This window comes from Micromys minutus, assembly GCF_963924665.1.
Source record: "Micromys minutus genome assembly, chromosome: 12".
NCBI lineage: Eukaryota > Metazoa > Chordata > Mammalia > Rodentia > Muridae > Micromys > Micromys minutus.
In genome coordinates, this window is record NC_137981.1 from 33,876,794 (window position 1) to 33,896,971 (window position 20,178).

Genomic DNA, 20,178 nt, shown 5'->3' on the forward strand with positions numbered 1-20,178 from the left:
CACTGCTGCTCTTATAAAAGATCCAGGTGTAAATCCCAGCACCCACAGAGCTGCAGCCAACCACCTGCAACTCCAGGTTCAGAGGATCCAATGCCCTCTTCTGCCCTCCCCAGGCACCAGGCACACATGTGCGGCACGCATAAACATGTAGGAAGCATGTAGGTAAAGCATTCACACACATAACATATGAACAACTCTTTAAAGATTGGAAACTACCTACAGACTCTTTTGATAGCTGACATCCACAGTGGGGAAGGGTCCTAAATCTTGGCACCTGACATGAATTACAGTCGCTACTATCACTTTGTGTTAGAAAAAAAAACTCTTGTCCCAACCTCCTGGCTGCTCTCCCTTGCCTGTGTACCAGCCCAGTCCTTCCCACACAGCCTCTGCTCAGTCAGTCAGTCAATAATAAATAATAATAAATAAATGCTTATTGGTGTGTGCTAGACAATGTTTGAGGCACAAGGACCCAGCTGGGGAAAAGAATGACATATATAATCCCCAAGTTTCTCTTCCTTCATGTGCTTCCTTTCTGGCAGCAGAAGATGGTAACCAAGAAGATTCTGAAAGAGCCTGCTGAGGTGTACAAACAAAAGCCCACAGAAATGCTAACACAGACACAGCTGTGGCCAAAGGTGCCAAACCACTCCCCTGAGTGGAAAAGTAAGTGTGTGTGGCCGGGAATGGGGGGGGGGGGAGAGACAGCTAGTGGTGTGGTTCAGTTGGCAAAGCACTTGCCTAGCATGTTCTAGGCACTGAATTCTGTTTCCAGCACCATTCTGAGTCCGGTGGCACATGCCTATAACCCCAGAACTCAAGGGGTACAGACAGGAGGATTTAAAGGTTCAAGACCACCAGGCATTAGTGGAGCATGTCTTTAATCCCTGTGCTCAGGAGGAAAAGGCAGGCACAGGCAAGCAGATCTTTATGAGTTCAATAGCAGGTTCAGGCCAGCAGGCTACAGAAGTGAGACTCTGTCTCAGCCAAACAAAACGAATAACAACAAACAAAATAACACAAACAAAAAGAAACAGTCAAGGTCATCCACTGATATAAATGAAGTTTGAGGTCAGCCTGGGCTACATGAGACCTTTGACAAAGAGGCAACCGAAGGGTCAAAGGTATGGGGGTACAGAAGGGTGAAAGGTATGAGGGTACAGTAATGCCCTATGGAAAAGACAAGGGTAAGAACATACGTCAATGGTTTAGACAAGAATTGAGCGATGGGGTGGTAAACAGCTAGACTCCAGATGCTAAAGAAGAGATAAAACCAGCGAACAAGTTGTGGAACAAAGAGGAGGCTTTCCGTCCAGCCAGGTGAAGGGGTCAAGTTGCCCTCCACAGAGCAGTGAAGAGAAGCAGATTAAAAACAGAACCCCAGGGGCTCCGCGTCTGACCCAGGGCTTTATATGATGCACACATGACAGTTCACACTCCTGCCTCACATGCCTCCTCCAGTTACAGCCCACCCTGTAAAGAGCTGCTACAGCCCCTGCACAGTCGGCCCTGCCCACATCCACATCCCCAGCCTCTTTCCCATACATTCTCTGGCTCGGCACATCTCCAGGTTTGTGCATACACTTCCCACTCTTCCTGAAGAGGGCGCTATCACATCTGCAGCTCCCAAACCCCGGCTTGCGGCCTCCGGTTATAGTCTGTTGGCCTGGGTTTCTGAAGCTCAACTTAAGAGGTTCCCGACTGCAGGCTGGAATGAACGTCCAAGCCGGCTTGGATTCCAAATGGCCAGGCTTGAAGTGACAGAGCCTGGGAGGGTCATAGAAGTTGGCTGCCCTGAAAGTCTGAGTAGAAAAAGCACTAAAAGCATGCTCCGGAGTAGACATGAACCCCAAACTCAGCCCACTTGTCTAACAAGGCTGTTGGGATGACTAATGTAGATTGCCAACTTGGCGAGATCTCAAATCACCTAGAAAGCGAAGGCCTAGCGTGTCTAGGAGTAAGTTTCTGGATTGACTTAATTGAAGTGGGAAGACTCATCCTAAGATCTGGGCTAACTATCCCATGGGCTGGGGTTCCAGGACAAAGAAAAGGAGAAAACAGACCGTGTACCAGGATTCTTCTCCCTGCTTCCTAGCTGGAGACAGAAGGTGACCATCCACCTCATCCTCTCCACCATAATGGGCTATAACCCCTCAGACTGCCAGGCAAAGCAATCTCTTCCTCCCTTAAACGCTTTTGCCAAATTCTTGGTCAGAGTGATGAGAAAGGAAGCGCTCCAGCGCCCCACCAGCTGCTTCCTTTCCATTTCTGCTCAACTTCCCCAGCCACTGCCATTAGTTCCCTTCCAGGAGAGACATCCACCTCTTCTGGCTCCCTGGCTCTGCGTCCAGATGCACACTATCTAGTTGGAAAAGAAAAGAAAAACCCATCTGGAAGTCTCAGTACCGGACTGGAAGGCCCCTCTCTCTTCATGGAAACCATGTTGAGATCTGTGGGCTGCCTCTTCTGGTAAAGTTGACACAGTGGCCTTCCCACTGTACCTTGAGGCTCAGGCTTCACACTACAGAGTCTCCTCCTCCCTAGCATAAGAGCTTATACCTAAGTAATTGTGCACAATAGGTGGGTCTTAAACTTTTTTCTTTTTTTTTTTTGGAACTAAACTACCAAAAGATCGCCTGAGACACGAGCATCTTTTTGAAAGATGTTCAGTTTACCTGAAGGCAGCCTGCTCCTGAGAAGGGCAGTCCAGGGGGTAATAAGGCGGGGCACACCAAAGTCCTCAGCTTGTTCCCATGGCAGCCCTCCCCTCTCACCTTCAGGATGTCTAGATGCCTGAGAGAGATCCCTTCTCATCTCTCTGCTCACTCACCTTCCGCCCAGGGACGTTATGAGAATTAATGGGATGACGGATGAAGCGCCTCCAAGGAAACAGGCTACATAAATCCAAAGTGTTATTATTAAATTCCAAATTTAGCCCTCGGGATCAGTGAGACATGACAAATCTGGGCTGGGAGCAATCTCAGCTGCATGGACAGGAAGTCCCTATAAAATCAGAATCCATGACATATAGGCTTCAGAAGGCTAAAAGAAACCCTAAATGCCCCCACTTCCAGTCTATACTTCACAAGAGGCTGGGAAAGGCTTTAAGGAAGCCCCAGCACAGACGCAGCCAGCCTCTGCTCATCCCGCAGGGACTGGAAACTCACTGTCCTCAAGAAACTCTCATCTTCTTCCATTACCTTTGAGTTTTAAGAACTTGCTCCTGGGTTGGGTGCTGTAACTCAGTTGGGAGAATGGTTGCCTATTATGCACAGAGCCCTGGTTTGAAGGCATAGTAGCACAGATCTGTACTCCCAAGACTTGGGAGGCAAAGGTAGGAGGACCAGAGGTTCAAGATCTGGCTGGAGAGATGGCTCAGCGGTTAAGAGCACTGGCCGTTCTTACAGAGGTCCTGAGTTCAATTCCCAGCAACCACATGGTGGCTCACAACCATCTGTAATGGGATCCGATGCCCTCTTCTGTCTGATGCCCAAATCTGTCCTGCAGGCATATATATAAATAGAGTTTTCATAGACGGAAATAAATAAATCTTAAGAAAAGAAGTAGTTTAAGATCATCTTCCACACTGAGCTACATGAAACCTCTTCTCAAAAAGGAAAGAGAAAAAAAGAAAGAAAGAGAAAGAAAGCAGGAAGGAAGAAAAAAGGAAGGGAGGGAGGAAGGAAGAAAAGAAAGAAGGAAGAAGGAAGAAAGGAAGGAAGGAAAGAAAAAAAAGCAAGAAGTGACATATTGTCTAGCCATACCCATTCCCATGCCTTCCTGCCCAGTACCACTTTCAGGTTTTTCCTGTAGGATAGCCATGACCACTAGAACAATTGTTTTTTCACCACAAGTAAGATCCCCACATGCTAACAGACCACACACAACCACCATCAGAAGGCAAGCCACCTTGACACTCTACTATGCACGGATTCTCCTTGCAATTTCAAAGCCAGACATAACTCCTAGGAAAACCCATAAGACAAGGCAGAGCAGCAGATCCCTGCCCTTGCTCCAGGAGCCCATGTTCTTCTAAGGCAGACAGACATTCAGCTCACATGAAATCATAGCAGGACATTACATTACCTGCATTTAGATTTGGGGCCTTACTTCTGTATTAGAGGGATCTAGATAACACATCTCTAAACACCCCCAGGGTGGGATCTAAGTAACTGGGACTTCTTGGAACAGAGTCACAGTATTTAGAGGAGTCGACTAATATGGGGATTGGGAGAAGTGCAGACATGGGATGGAAGGAACATCAATAGACACCTATTAAGTGACTCTCAGACAGTGTCTTAAATTCTCAATTTTAGTTTGCTTTTCCCTCAGGTGGGAACACAAATTGGGTTGGTGGCATGTAATCTCTGGAGACTGAAGCAGTGAGATTGAGAATTTTAGGCCCATCTAGGTGTTTTGGATGGTTTTGTGTCAAACTGGAATTATCACAGAGAAAGGAGCCTCAGTTGAGGAAATGCCTCCATGAGATCCATCTGTAAGGCATTTTCTCAACTAGTGATCAAGGGAGGAGGGCCCAGCCCATTGTGGGTGGTGCCATCCCTGGGCTGGTAGACCAGGGTTCTATAAAAAAGAAAGTTGAGCAAGCCAGGGGAAGCAAGCCAGTAAGTGACATCCCTCCATGGCCCCCTGCATCAGCTCTTGCTTCCTGACCTGCTTGAGTTCCAGTCCTGACTTCCTCTGGTGATGAACAGCAATGTGAAAGTGCAAGCTGAACAAACCCTTTCCTCCTCAACTTGCTTCTTGGTCCTGATGTTTTGTGCAGGAATAGAAACCCTCACTAAGACAAATGGGGGGATGCCCATCTTACTAGGGTTGTAGCTCAATAGTAAAGAATTTAGCTAACATGTGCAGTGTCATGGTTCTGTCCCCTACATCTCACACACACACACACACACACACACACACACACACACACAAACACACAGGATTCCTTACAGTTCAAGAATAAAAGCTCAAATAAAGAAATAAGGAATAGGGCTGGAGAGATGGCTCAGTGGTTAAGAGCACTGGCTGAATTCAATTCCCAGCAACCACATGGTGGCTCACAACCATCTGTAATGGGATCTGATGCCCTCTTCTGGTGTGTCTGAAGAAAATGACAGTGTACTCACATACATAAAATAAATAAATCTTTAAAGAAAGAATGAATGAATGAAAGAATGAATGAATGAATGAATGAAAGAAAGAAAGAAAGAAAGAAAGAAAGAAAGAAAAAAAAAAAAGGACTGGAGAAATAGCTCAGTCAGCGATGTGGGCAGCTTACAAGCATGAGGACATCAGTTCAATCCCTACAATCCATGGGGTGTTTTGCTTTGTTTTATTTTGTTTGTTTATCAGGACAGACATTATAACACTCACACTTGTGATCTCAGTGCTAGAGAGGCAGAGGTCCCTGGGGCTTATTGCCCAGCAAGCCTACTGCTGGTCAATGTTCAAGACAAGAGGAACATATTTCATAATACAAGGTGGATTATTACTGAGGGTTGATACCCAAGGTTGTCCTCTGGCTGTCACCCCCATGTTCACAGACCTGCAGTACCCCTACTCCAAGCACACATGTGCACACACACACACACACACACACACACACACACACACACACCACAACACAGCCTAATTCTATATTGAGAAAAGGCTTTCAAAAGATATCTTTTAAAGGTTCATGTGCTGGTTAGTCTTAACTGTCAATCTTCCAACCCAGAATCATCTGAAAAGAGAGTCTTAAGACATATTTATGGGATTATCTTGTTCATTAATTGATGTAGGAAGACCTAGCCCACTGTAGGTGGTGCCATTCCTTAAACAGGGGATCCTGAACAGTATGAAACTAGATAAAAGCAAAACAGCAATTGGCCATGTATATATTTATTTCTCTCTGCTCTTGACTGTAGCTGTGATGTAACTAGTGGTCTCCAGCTCCTGCTGCTGTGACTGCCCAATTCTGGAACCTAGAATTGTGAGCTAAAAGAAACTCTTTCCCCTCTAATGCTGTTTCTGTTATGGTATTTTTCATAGCCAGAGAAATGACAATAGACCAACATATAATCATATATAAACACATGAAAAGATGGTCAAAACCATTAGTTGGGTTGTTTTTGTTTATTTATTTTCAAGATAGGGTCTCTCTATGAAGCTCTGGATGTCCTGGAACTTTCTATATAGAATAGGCTGATCTCAAACACCCTGTTATATATTTGCCTATACCTCCAGAGTTCTGGAACTAAAGGTGTGTGCCTCCCATGCCTTGCAAACCATTAGTTATTATGAAATGTAAATGAAAACTATAATGAAGGTTATAGGTTTAGTTCTAGTTTATAATATAGTATTATGTCTAAGAGAAATAAGACTCTAGTTTTGATCCTTAGATCAGAAACACACAAACACACAAAGACATTCATAAACCAAGTATGGTGGCAGACACCTGTAATCCAGCACTAGAAGGGTTTAGGCAGGAAGATCTTAAGTCCAATGCCAGTTGAGGCTACTATAAGGATTTGAAAGAGAATGGCCCCATGAACTCACAAGATTAAATGCTTAGTTCCCAGGTTAGTGGAACTATATGGGAAGGAAGAGGGGCGTAGCCTTGTTGGAGTAGATGCATCATTGGCTACTGTTTCTTTCTGCTTGCTACTGTGGATGAGGATTTAAAGCTTTCAGCTACTGCTTCAGAATCATGACTGTTTTCTACCACGAACATGGACTAATGCTATAAAACTGTAAGCAAACTCTAATTGAATGCTTTCTTTTATAAGAGTTACCTGAATCATGGTGTCTCTTCACAGCAATAGAACAGGGACTAAGCTATGTACTGAGTTCAAGACCAACTTGAATCATACAATGAGATCTTATAACAAACAAAACAGGGCTGGAAATGAAGCTCACTTGGTAGAGTACTTGCCTAGCATACATAAAGCCCAGTGTTTACTCTCCACTACCACATAAAACAAGGTATGATGATAGAGGGCTATAATCTCAGCACTCGGGAGGTAGAGGCAGGAGGGTTGGAAGTTCAAGGTTACCTTCAGCTACATATGCAGTTAGAGAACAACCTGGGTAGCATCATAAGATGCTGTGTCAAAAACACTGAGCCCATAATTAGCTTACCTCTTCACACTCTGTTCTGCAACTAAAATCAATACCATGGATGCTACTAAAAAGTGTTGTAGAAGAGGCAGAGACACTGAAACATAAAGCTTGCTCGTGTTCTGGAGTGATCTTTCTTGCACCAATCCCAGAGAAGCCTCCAGCACTGTCTGCTTTGTGGTTCTGCTAAATACCTGTCAGTTTTCTAATAAAAACCCCTTATGCTCCAGAGGCCTCTGGTCAAAGGGACTCAAAGTTTAAAAAAAAAAAAAAAGAAAGCATCCATTGTTTTTCTTCTGCCCAGCAAAGGCTGATACTGGTCCCTAAGTCATTCTCCACCGATGACCTATGTGGAGGAAGTATGACCTCTCCCAGATGTGCTGGGGTTGGGAGAGATAGGGCCTTTACTTAATCACCCATAGTGAAGTTCTCCTCAGACCTCTTATGCCGAGCACTTGCTTCCTTGCCTAATTCTTAGCCCACCTGTGATTCATACGTGCCATAGCACAGCACCCATGTGAGATAGCGAAGAAGGGAAACTATCTGAGCCGTTGCTGACACAAAGGAACTGCTGCATCCCCCAGGCCTAGAGAACCTTGCGCATATAAGCACTCAGTGTCCTGCCTACTCAAGGCTCTTTACACTGAATCAAAGTTACTCGCAGCCGAGATCTCCTCCCAGCCACTGAATCTATGGCGTAGGAAGCACCAGGGTTGATGTGTCAAGCCTCATCCTCCCAGGGGGCATAGCTGTGCTAGTGACAGACTGTGCGGGATGACAGAGGATGTAAGGAAATGATGTAAGGAAAGAGGCTGAGGTGCAGCTCAGATAAAGCATTCTCTCTCCCTTCTTGCTTCATCCCAGCACCACAAGCAGGTGTGTATTGAGGGAGTGTGTGTGTGTGTGTGTGTGTGTGTGTGTGTGTGTGTGTGTGCATGTATAAATGCACCTGGGCTTCTTCAAATGACACATGCTGTCAGGAGGGCATGAGCTATGAGCGAAGCAGCCTGAAGTCCAGTTCCCTCCTCACCATTAAAAAATTCAGAGACCTCAGCAAGTCACTGATACTCTCCCCACCTCTGTGGATGTACTAGATCAGCCAAAACACTTCCCTCTGCTTCTCTGGGAAAGCAGATAGAGTTATCTTGTTTAACATGTACCCTCTACTGAGGAGGATTATGGCTCAGTGATCTTGCTGGTGGGATGAACAATTTCTAGCCAAACAATGCATATCATCAGACATGGTGGGGACCCAGCAGAAGGCTGGAATCTCCCTTGGGTTTGGGTACTTCCGTAGGCTCATATTGGGCTATGCCAGAGGCTCAGTGCCTGACTCCGCACTCAACTGCTTGAGTGGCCAGCCACTGTAAACATAAGACATCAGTCCCTGTATTAAGGAGGGAAACGCTGAAGTCACTCTGAGGCAATACATCTTCTGAAGAAATACACGGTGCATCCAAGAGGAGACCATGATGTAAATCTTCCCTTCTTCCAAACACACAGAATAGAAATCTATATAGAGGCAAATCCTGGGTGTCTAAGGACCTGGAAAAAAAAAAAATCCAATTTGGTAGGTTCCACCTTACTGCCTTGCAAGTCCCTGGAAAGGCTTACTGAAATGCACACCGGAGATGAATGTCATGACAGTTCCTGCAGCCCCCTCAAATCACATGTCTTTCGGAGCACACACTGGGCCCTTACCCAGCTCCCTGGGGCAGGCTTTGTATGTATTTATTTGCATGTGTGCATTTACACTTATTTTTGAGAGCAGAGGATCTACATGTCAGAAGCTTCTACTGTAGGAGGGGAGGGCATGTTTGAACAGTGGTTCATTCACATGCTGGTAGACCAGGAGACAGAGAAAGGCAGGCTGTTGGTTTCCTCCTTTCTTCCCTAGGGCAGGATTTTTAGACACTGAGAGAAAGATGGGCTGAGAGCCACCTAATCAAAAAAGCTACTCCCCTCAACCTAGCTGGGAAACTGAGGGCCAGAGGTGAAGGAAAATTGCTCTAAATCATAAAGCAAAGACTTGAAGATGGCTCCTGGCCCCCATCTGAACAAGACAGCGCTACGACACCGAAGCACGCTGAACGCTGAGCCATAATCGGCTACCGGTGTTCTCCTGCTCTGCCCTCCAAAGGAACTGTAAGCTGCCTGGCTGGGCAGCTACAAAAGGGGAATGTTGTTTGCAGAGGATCTGCAGAGACCTTGCCCCACGGATGGGTACACATCGCCATGCAGATGTGAACAGCAGCAAACCCTCCAGGTTCAGTTTCACTAGGAGGGCTGAATCCTGTAAACAAGATTACCACCCCGGCAGACCTTCCCGGAAGAAGAAAGGCTGACCCTTCTGTTAATCTGGCAGCAGGCTTTCTTCAGGCAGCAGCCTTGACAACAAAGCGGGCGATTCCAAGCCTGAACCCACAGTGCCCCCTGGTGGAAGTCGGCCGAAGGGACCATTTTTACTCCACCAAGGTTCAGGATCGTGGCTATGAAAAGCATCCTTTGCTGGCCCCCACAGCTGTCTCCTCTGCCCGATATCCTTAACCTTTTACTCCACACCAGATGCACCTGCCAGCCTTGTTAAAATCCAGGCTATTGGGCCTCACTCTCACTTTCCAGTAGTTGGTTGAGTAGGGTCCTGAAATGTGCATTTCTAACACGTTAGCAGGTGGCGCTGTGGCTAGAATGAATAAGCTCGACCTTCCTTAGCTGCTATGACTCATCAGGCTGACTATGCGACCATAACTCCCTGTAAACCTCAACTATTTCCATCTGCAAAATGGGGATTATTATAGTGCCTTCCTCCTAGACTCAGATTCCAGTATAGCCTCAATAAATGTGTTCATGAGTGTGTATCTTGTATATATTTACAAGTGCTTACCTGTGCATGTACATATGGAAGCCAAAGGTTCTTTTGGACAAGATCAGTTGCATGAGAGACACAGGCAGAAAGGACCTTTGTAAGTTTTCAGTCCAAGCCTCAACACTGTTAAAATTTCAGATGAATGAGTGCTCCCACTCCAAGCTACAAAGCAAACACCAGCGTGAGCAGCTGAGCATTTTTAGCAAACCCTCACTACTCAAGCCAGCCCTGTGCCGTATCTGATATAGAGGGAGGGGTGAGGCTGGTGAGCAGGAAGGAACCGGTCTAGGCTCCTGGTCTGGTTCTCTTTCCCAGTGCACTGCTCAGATACTGCTCATTAGCCCTCTCCCGCTGTAATCTTCCCATCATGCCTGATGAGCAGTCAAATGGTTCAAGTATTCTGTGTGGAAAAACTCAGCATGTGACAAGGGCACTTGATCTACTGTTCAGTCTCTTAATTCTTCACATTTTCTTTTACTCAACCAAAATAAAGAATGGGAAGTTCTCAGCCTGGCACACAAGGCCTTCCTTGGGCTGTTCCCTGCTGACCTTCCCAAGCCCCTTCTGCTCCAACAGGTCTTCCCCGACATTCCCACAGCCTGAAGACACTGGGGAATGGTCTCAGGTCTGGCCTGGGAGTCTGGAGGACACAGAACAGCTTGTGTAGAGCTTTGGGACTTAGGGAAGCTTGTGCTGCCAACATTGATAACCCAGCGTCAGCAGTCTTTGCTGACTGGGGGTAGGGGGGATTGAGGATGGACTTTCTCCTGTGAGAACAACCAGAGTAAGGGACAACTGTCCGAAGTCACACAGAGCTTCCCATCTAAATCGAGGATTTCCAGCTCATCCCTCTTTCCCCCCACCCCACTGAATGACCACTTCCTCATGCACCTGTTTAATCACTTTTCACGGCCATGAATGAGATTCTGCTCTTATGAGTTTGAGCTAGATCATGTCACTTTAACCTTGTTACCTCCAGAAACCTCCCAGGATCCAGGTTCTTACACCAAGTTTGGCTGAGGACTGCCACCATGTCCCAACCTGCTAGCCACTCCAGGGGCCAGACCAGAGGACCCTCAAGTTTACTCTCCCATTGGCTTATCTTTCCTCCACAGGAACCAGATCAGGGATTGGTGGTGCACGTAGTTAACTTGGTCAGTGGAGAGCGTGGTTGTGTCCATCTCACTGACCTATGGTATGCCCAGAACAGCTTGGTGTCTGGACATAGTATTATCTTGGGGTCACACAACTACATGCTAAATCTACCCTCTCACCACATCCTCAACCTGGTAGTGGAAACTACCAGTTGTCACACCTCTGGCCAGGAAGATACACCTTCCTCTGGAGGTAAATTGTACATCACTGTCTAGATAATGTACCTTTTCTAATCCCACCTGCCTCAGCTCCATGGGTTTGTTATAAAATACTCTCTAGACCAAACCCAAATTCTAATGTGGCAAGGAAGGGAAGCAATGAAAAACAACTAAAAGCTACAAACACACAGGTACTGGGGCAACGCAAAAGCAGCACCCCAAATACAACACAATGGAGACTTGTAGAACCACCCCCAGCCTCCCCCAACCCTTGATGGTTTCTGCATGGAGGGAAGCTCACACACCACCCATCAAGTAGGTAAAAGGTCTGAGTTTTAAGTCTTGTGCTCTCATTAATTTCCAGTTAGTTCTAAGCTGGAAGGGCTGTACAAACTCCCTAGCAAAATCAATCCTTCTAGAGGCTTGCCCAAAGCCTACAGAGAGCAGTGTCGGTGATTATCAGGGCTGATACAGCTCAACAGAACAACTGCACACAACCTAGTTTCCCCATGGCCTCACTTCCTGTCAAGCCCTTCAGCCTCCACTGTTGTCATCCTGAGCCACAAAATAACTTGATTCAGAATGTCAGAACAGGCCTCACTAGACATTAGTCCAAACCTCCAGAGGAACTAAAAGTAGCAGACAGAGTGCAGGAGACAAACTGATCAGGGTCCCAACTGGCTAAGGAAGAGGCTGGTTGCCAGGAAATGCCCACAGGTGGGTCACAGTGGCTTCAGCTATTTTAAAAAAATACCACTATCAAGAAAAGCTCACAGGCAGCCATTCTGGCTTGTACAGCTGGTTAGGTCTTTGGAGAACCTGGCCCACTTTATGGAGCCTAGCATTTCTGTACACTGCCCTGCCCACACCGGCTACAGAAGAGGCCCGTGCACAGGCTGCGACCCTTACCACCCTTTCCCCAGCTTTGACACCTGATTTTAAAAATCCATTTGGCTGGGCACATGCTTTTAAATCACAAGTGTTCAGGAGGCAGAGGGGGCCTTATCTGTGCCACAACTTCCTGCCAAGATCAGACCCTACTGTTTCCATACTCAGCCATCAACCTCACTTCAGACAGGTACTATGCAGCCCTGGCCATCCTGGAACCAGGCTAGCCTCGGATATCCACTTATCTCCTGTGCAGGAATAAAGCTCCTTTAGCTACCTTGGGCTCATCCTATTCCATATAACCCTGTAGCCACAGATAGGCAGTTCAGCCCATGGCCCACTCAGCGAGGTAACGGATTCCCTAAATAAAAAAGCTTCACATCAAGTCTGAAGCTACAGTAGTCCAATCTTTGCTCCCCACACTGAAGCAGTTTTCAAATGCTATCCAAATCTCACCTGCCCATTTCTTCAAGATGTCTCACTACAATTGTGGGGAGGCTGGAGGGACTCAGTGATTAAGAGCATTGGCTGCTTATCCAAAGTACCTCGGTTTATTTCTCAACACCCCCACACACATGCAACCCAAAAAATATTTTCCCGAAACTAGAACTACAAATGATAGTCAGCCACAAGGCGCTGAAAACTTGAAACCAGGCCATCTTCAGAGCAAACTACTGAACCACACACCTCAAGTCCCAAGATGTCCCTAGTTTTCAACCCAATGTTCACAGATTTACAAGTATGATTCCCACACTGACCCATACAAATCAATAAAACAGCCTTTAGAGAAAAACTCACCTAAACTTTATAGCTGAGCTTCACTTCCAGCATAAAAACAAATTTAAGCTGCAATGCGTCAGGTGACTCCCACCCTTCTGCCCAAACACCTGACTTGATTAACTCAGCTCAGGCTGTGACTCTGATCCCTCCCAGTATCAAAGGAAAGTTATGTTGCTCGACTGGTATCTATGGGCCATTGCCGAACATTGCCAGCAAGCCTGGAGTCCTGGCCAAAGACAGACTCAACTTCCATTGGGGATAGACAAGATCTTGTAAGGCTGTCTCTTACAGCCTCAAGTAGATTTAGCTTCAACTAAGGCCAGAAGCCAGAGGTGGAGAACAAGGGAGACCAAGGAAGGCATATTCCTCCCTGTTCAGACCAACCTAGTCTACATTAAGGAGTTCCAGACCAGCCAAAGCTATAGATTATCCATCAAGTGGGGAGGGGAGGAAGGCCCAGAAAACCCTTTAAGTTGGAGTCTAGGGACACAGAAAGGGGCTCAGCCAAGACAAATGCTAACAGGGCCATACTACACTGGCCCTATACCTTTCCCATGTAGTTATTTTTCCATTACCACCCTCTGCCAGGAAGGATGCGCACGATCCCCTTACACCAGGCATTCAAAGCCCAGTGCACTCAAAGTGGACTACACCACCAGATACTTCTATAATGCCCAATAAGCAGCAGACTCCAGACTCAGAAGCTTTTTAGTTTATTTGGCCTTCTCAGAAGTCACATCACTCCATAACATCAAGTCACCGCAGATCTATTCCTTTGGCTGTAAATGGAGAAAGAAATTCAGTCAGCAACAATTCTGAAAAGTTCACAAACTCTAAAAATAACTCATGCAGAACAAGTATTAACCTAAAACAGACTAAGAATGATGGAAACACACAAAAACTAAACTAACATTCATGTTAGAAATGAAACAAAAACAAGTCAACATCTGTATTTTAGACAGTCACTGTTAGTACTGTTACAAACCACACTTGCAAATCTACTTCTAAATGTTCACGGGCTTGTTCAAACTGCTACGTCAGTAACATGGAGTCTAGTGATCTACATAATAGCTTGAATTATACCTGTATCCAATCTCCACTCACTGAATCAGTGGCAGGAAAGGGGAAATGGGAAGGAGGAAAACAGACAGTTCATTAGTAGTCCCTTTTCAAACACCAAAATTATCTGAAGTACATGCAATCAGACACCTTGTTCTCTATGGTTGTATATGGAACATTCCTTGCACACCACCCACTTCTGACAGCACCTTCCCTGATTACCACGGTCCCAATGTTAACCAAGTAACATGTAACCACGTCAATGCCAGAGCGGTGTCAAACCCATATTGCCACTACCATCATGTGGATGGGGGACACATTTGAGGCTGGGCTCTTTGGCTCAGGCTAGTCTTATGCTAAGTAGAGGACCCAGACTTGGGAATCTAGGTTCCAATGGGAGGACTCTACATGATTAGTCAAGTCTTTTGAAATCTGCTCAAGTTTAATACTTCATACCAATCTTGAACACCAAAGGGTATACGAATTAGTAACAAAAATTTAGCTGAAGTAAAAAACTAATTACTTTGCAAATACATGACCACCAATGCCTTGGTTTAAGCTCCACTGTATACAAAGGATGCTCTAACATCAAGAAAATACAATTCAGGATATTACTATTTTAAGCCATTTTTGGGCTAGCCTCTAAAGTGGTGCTAGTGAGATCACAGAACACCTTCCAAAGGAACAGAGGTTGGCAAAGAATCTGTCACATGGTCTTCAGTTCTGTCTCAAAGAACAATCTACATCAAAACTATGGAACAGGTATAATCTGCAACACCTACGCAGTCTATGGGCAGTGTTCATTAACCAGTGCTGGTAAGAAAGGATTAAGACATTTTGAGTATGGTCACATTTCTAAAACCATACAAATGTAATCTACTGCACATTGTAAATGTGGAATAGGGAGACATTCTGACTAATAACTCATATACATAAAGTAAATATTTAAAATAGAAAATAGAAGGAGACTAGTTAACAGAAATGCTAGGACCAACCAGCTTGGATCAGATGCTGCTCCCAAAGAGAATATGTTGGTCTTGCAGCATCCTAAAGAATGGGTCACTGAAGGCCATTTCCTGAATACCAGTCTCTACAGAAAGGAGACCAGGGAACCTACCTTCCTCCATCTAAATGCGTTTTTTTGAGCTTCCAACATAATGTGAGGAAGCCTCTCCTTCTGGTAGTTAAGATACTACTTAAAACAGGCACTGGTGTTGTAACAAGCCATACTATGAAACCCATCATCTAAAAGCCAACATGCAAAGCATCAAAGCCAGCTCAGTGAAGGTGGCACACCCCACACCGTGCCCAATGGCAGTACCTGCTAGATATTTCATTTCTGTTGAACAAGAAATCCAAGACAGTAGGAGAGGGAAAAAATTCACAAAACACTTGATTATTCAGCAACCCAACACCTTAATTCCATTCTACTAGTAGAGATCAGCTAGCAAAGCTGGTATAGAGCTACTACTCAAATCACTGTGATCTCAGCTGACTAGGAGCAGTTTGACATCTGGAAAGCACAGGCCACATTGATCCAACTGCTTCAAAAACCAGCGCCCATGTTTTAAAAAAAAAGAGGTAACGTGATCTGCTTGAAGGGCCCGTGTCAATTAACATGAGAAGGAAATTCCTAGATCAGGCTTTCAAAGCAGGCACTAGATTCATCGAATCAATGTGGCCTTATATTGGAGTGAGCTAGTCTACAAGCAGAAGAGGTGGGTCATCTATTCTAGGATACTAAGCTACTGAGCTTCTCAAAATGTTACCTTCTGCAATCCAGAAGAGGGAAAAGAAAAACACCAAGAAAGATTATTTAGAGAAGAAAACCCCTCCTGGCAGACAATATCAAGCTTAACAACCAATGACATTTCTGTACCACCCATGAACCATACCTTTTTGCCAGCACCAACATTGGCCTTTGCAGTCCCCCTGACCTTCTTCATTCTGTTCTTGCGTTCCTTTCGCTGTTTACGGGAGGTCTTTTTCTTCTCATAAAGGCCATGCTACAAGAGAAGAGTACATCCAGTGAATCAGTTCTTCCCCACTGATGGGGAAGCAAAGCCTTATAAACCAACCTGGCCCTTTAAAAAGCTGCCACACACTGTAAAACATGTTGCCATTCAATTCCCACTTCTCCAAGGAAGGATGGTCACCTTTCCTTTCCTAAGAACCCTACACCTCCCACTGCCATCCTTACCCACTCCTAATCTGCTCTTGGCATTCTGGACAGAATCTTCACAAAACAAGGCTCTTAAGATTTACCTAGTTATCTAGCCAGGTGTGGTGGCACACGCCTCTAATCCCAGAGCCTGGAGACAGAGGCAGGCTGATCCCTGTGACCAGAAGCCAGCTTAGGGCAACACCCTATCTCAACAAAAATAGCCTCAGGAAATTATATCCAACTCTACTACCCATATACTAGAGGATTCATCATACCAAGAGTAAATGGATTTAACAATTCACATTTCTAATCCTAGCACCCATGAAACTAGGGTAAAGTAACTTCTAGTTTGTGGCTAGCCTGTGCTAGAGATCACGCCTATAATAAACCTAATGAAACAAGAAAATTAACTTGGGATAGCCTGTAATCAAGTTCCAGGCCAGGTTGGAACTGTGAGAGCCCATCAAAAGAATGGAATAAAACCAGCCAGGTCCAACCTGATCACCAACCAAGTATCAAGTTCGTTACTCATTTTTGGACTACATAAAATTGTCCTAAATTTGTTAAAGGTACTACCTGTGCACTGTAATAAACACGGTAACTTGCCCATTACAGTTACCAACTTTTCCTAAGCACATCTAGCAGCATAGCTCAAACAAAACAAGCCAGCTAAGGCAGTGCACACCTGCAATCAATCCCACCACTTAGAAAGCCCAGGAAAGACTAAGTTCCAGCTCAGAAGGCCAGCCACAAGTTGCTTATTCTATCCCAATATGCACTAGAAAACAAAAGCTGGCATCCTAACTCAGCCTGGGCTGAAATTACAGGCATGCATCCAGAAAAGAACTACATCTTCAATAAGTGTAGCACCAACAAAAGATACCCACCCTTGCAAGTCTGTGTTTCGGCTCATTCTTCTTTGCATAATCTAAAGAATCGTAGATCATGCCAAAGCCAGTTGTCTTGCCACCACCGAAGTGGGTTCTGAATCCAAACACAAAGATGACATCTGGTGTGGTCTTGTACATTTTGGCCAGCTTTTCCCGAATTTCTGTCTTCGGTACTGTTGCCTTCCCAGGATGAAGGACATCAATGACCTAGAAAGAGGTATCAAGGTTAATACTCTGTACAATTAACTACATCTTCAAAAGCAGACACAAAGACCAAATTTTGGCATGCTGACTCTTACCATCTGTTTCCTCTGAAGCAGACGGTTCGTCATGAACTTCCTGGTCCGGATGGTTACTGTGTCATTCTGCAGATAACATGCAAGCCAATAAGATGATTAAAACCTTTTCTTGCCTTTGTTCCCCTATTTCAGCAACTACTTGCAATGTGGTCTATAAGAGGCAGGAATTGGGGACTTTAAAGGAAAAAGGCAAAAAGCCCCAGAAGTAGGTAGGGGGCAACTTCATAAACTGCCATAAAACTCATGTCCTCTCATCCATCATCCGAACTTCACTTTTAAATTATGGTTATCACAGGGGTTTATCCGCACTACTTCTGGTTTTGTTATCTCACATGTGAATTTACGAAACTCTGGCCTCCTGATAATTAGTTACCACCAGCACCCTCTCCAACTAATGCCTCCACTACCTGGAAAGAACTCAGTGGTTCCCAGACACGTGACTTTACCAACTTTTCTCGAGTTGAGTACCATGGTAGCTGGCATCCAGCGAGCTCAAGCTGACAAGAACTTATTCAGAGATCAACTTAAATCAGCAGCCAGCAAATGGTTGCTAGCCTTTCGACCTCGACTCGAGGAATACGGATCAAGTTACCTCGATTAACCCCAAACCCACGAGTTAAAGAAAAACAGCCCGCAAGTGGCACAAAGCTCAAGCACTCTGCCTCTGATGAGAAATAGGCAAAGCCATTTTTTTTGGGGGGGGCGGCCTCCCCTTCCAAGCCATCTTATGTTTCTAAAACACCCAGATCCTACTCCACCTCTAAGATTGCTGGCTTACTCGTGGGGCCTACGGGGCCAAGAGCCGGAGGCGCCTTCATCACCTTGGCCCGCCAGGGCCTGCCTCACCCATGCCCCTGAAGCTCAACAGGGGTTCCCATGGCCGAGGCCCGGAAGCCGAAAGCCCGGCGTGTCTTGGACGGCGGCGCCATATAGCCGCGACTCGGCGACCCTGGGATGCCAGCCTCCGTGAGGCAGGCCGGAGCAGAGTAAGTGGGCCCTGGGTGGCTGCGGTTCCAGTGGCGGGCCTGAGCAGGCAGGGATGGCGCGGATATGCAACGGATAGCGCAAGGACCGAGGAGACTCACCATGATGGCTGCGGTGCAGGAGCTGCAGAGGAGGAAAAGAGGACCGCTCACTGCCGACCAATCATATCAACGCGCATGGAAGGACCCCGACGCGGGGGCGTAGCCAAGGCGTCGGGGCAGACCACGCCAATGCCTGACTGAAAATACTCAAAGTCACGCCTCGCTAGCCTTTAGCCACGCCCCCAGAGCTGTGGCTCAGCCAAACTGATTTATGGTTACACCTCTGGATTTCCTTTTCGACTCAATTCTTTTCCCTCCTGCTTTTGTATTTTGTTGTTTTCTGAAACAAGATTTCACTATATAGCTCTGGCTGTCCTGGAACTGTCTCTGTAGACCAGTCAGACCTCGAGCTCAAGAGATCTGCCTGCTTCTGCCTCCTGACTGCTGGGATTTGAGAGAGGCATATGCTGCTACACCCAGCAAAATTTGCTTTCCTTGTAATTTTTTTTTTTAATCTGCGGTTCTCAACCCAGGGTCCATGACCCTTTTGAGAGTCAAACAACCCTTTTGCAGGGGTTAGTCCAAACCATCAGAAAACAGATATTTACATGACAATTCATAATCATAGCAAAATTAGAGTTAGAGAAATAGCAAGGAGAATAATTTTATAGTTGGGAGTCAACACAATATGAGGGACTGTAGTAAAGGGTCGCAGCTTTAGGAAAGCTAAGAACCACTGGTTTAACTCTCAGAGGCAGGCAGTTTATTTAAATTGTTTCATTAAGCCGAGCCTAAGAGGCAGAGGCAGGCAGACTTCTTGAGTTTGAGGGCAGCATCGTCTACAAAGAGAGTTTTAGGTCGATTGGGGTTGTGTAATGAGACCCTGACTCCAAAATAAAATAAAACTTGCTTCCAGAAAAGTTAATCATGTAGGCATTTTAAGAAGGCCGGGAGGGGGGACTTTGATGATAAAGTGAATAATTAATGAGGAAAAAAGGTCTTTCAGTCAGCATCCCCACTTTACACCAAGGGAAACACCAGAAACCTTAGCCCACTCCCTCCTTATCTCACATACCCAACACTGCACACTGTTAGTGACATTTTCGTAAGGATTTTCTTGTGCGATGCTTTGGATTCGTTAAAACAGGACCTGCAGGTAAGAAGGCCTGGAAACATCCGTGGCATTGCCAAGAATGATCCTGAACTCCTGATCTTCCTGCCTTCACTCTCCAGCGTGGTACCACACCTAGCAACAGAGTGGATTGGAAGGGGATTGTGGTGGTTTCGGCTTTGAGACTCAACTGAGTGGAGCCATAGGTATGTATATTGTATGTATGTGAATCTCTGATCTTACACAAAGTAATATTTCCTGATCCAGAAGTTATACTTTACACACACACACACAAAGAGACAGACAGACAGATGACAGACAGACACACACACACACACACACACACACACGTATGTTAGGTCACCAAAGCAGGCCCCGAATGGCAGAGCTGACGGCACTGTTGTAGAGTTCTGGCCATGCCCCAGCAGAATTTGGTTTAGCTAGGAAACAGGCTCGAAGCATTTCTCGGAAGCCCTTAAGAGCTGGCCGAAGGCTCCGAACTGTGTGCCAGTCTCCTCTCTGCCTGACAGAGTCACAGCATTTCCATGCTAACCACTAACCATCTGGCTTTTCTGAGCTGCCCCCCACATAAACCCCTGAAGTCTAACAAGTCTTTGCAGCTGGGGGCTGTCTTCTACTATTCTTAGCGCTGGCCTGGCAGTTTTTAATAAACCGTTCT

The 20,178-nt window shown here is 45.9% G+C and overlaps 1 protein-coding gene across 3 annotated transcripts; it reads right to left on the bottom strand.

Moving 5' to 3' along the window:
• Positions 1-13,648: 13,648 nt before the first annotated feature.
• RPS24 (ribosomal protein S24) lies at positions 13,649-18,493 on the bottom strand. 3 transcript variants are annotated; one of them, XM_080926948.1, is made up of 7 exons: positions 18,449-18,493; positions 17,364-17,429; positions 17,062-17,271; positions 15,906-16,016; positions 15,332-15,349; positions 14,035-14,054; positions 13,649-13,730 (listed from the first exon to the last, which is right to left on the bottom strand). In XM_080926948.1, the coding sequence occupies exons 1-5, from the start codon at positions 18,449-18,451 to the stop codon at positions 15,344-15,346; spliced, it is 396 nt and encodes a 131-aa protein (XP_080783074.1). In that variant the 5' UTR covers positions 18,452-18,493; the 3' UTR covers positions 13,649-13,730; positions 14,035-14,054; positions 15,332-15,343. The 3 variants fall into 3 exon arrangements, with proteins under 3 accessions (XP_080783074.1, XP_080783075.1, XP_080783073.1); XM_080926949.1 differs by lacking the exon at positions 15,332-15,349; XM_080926947.1 differs by lacking the exons at positions 14,035-14,054; positions 15,332-15,349.
• Positions 18,494-20,178: the final 1,685 nt, after the last annotated feature.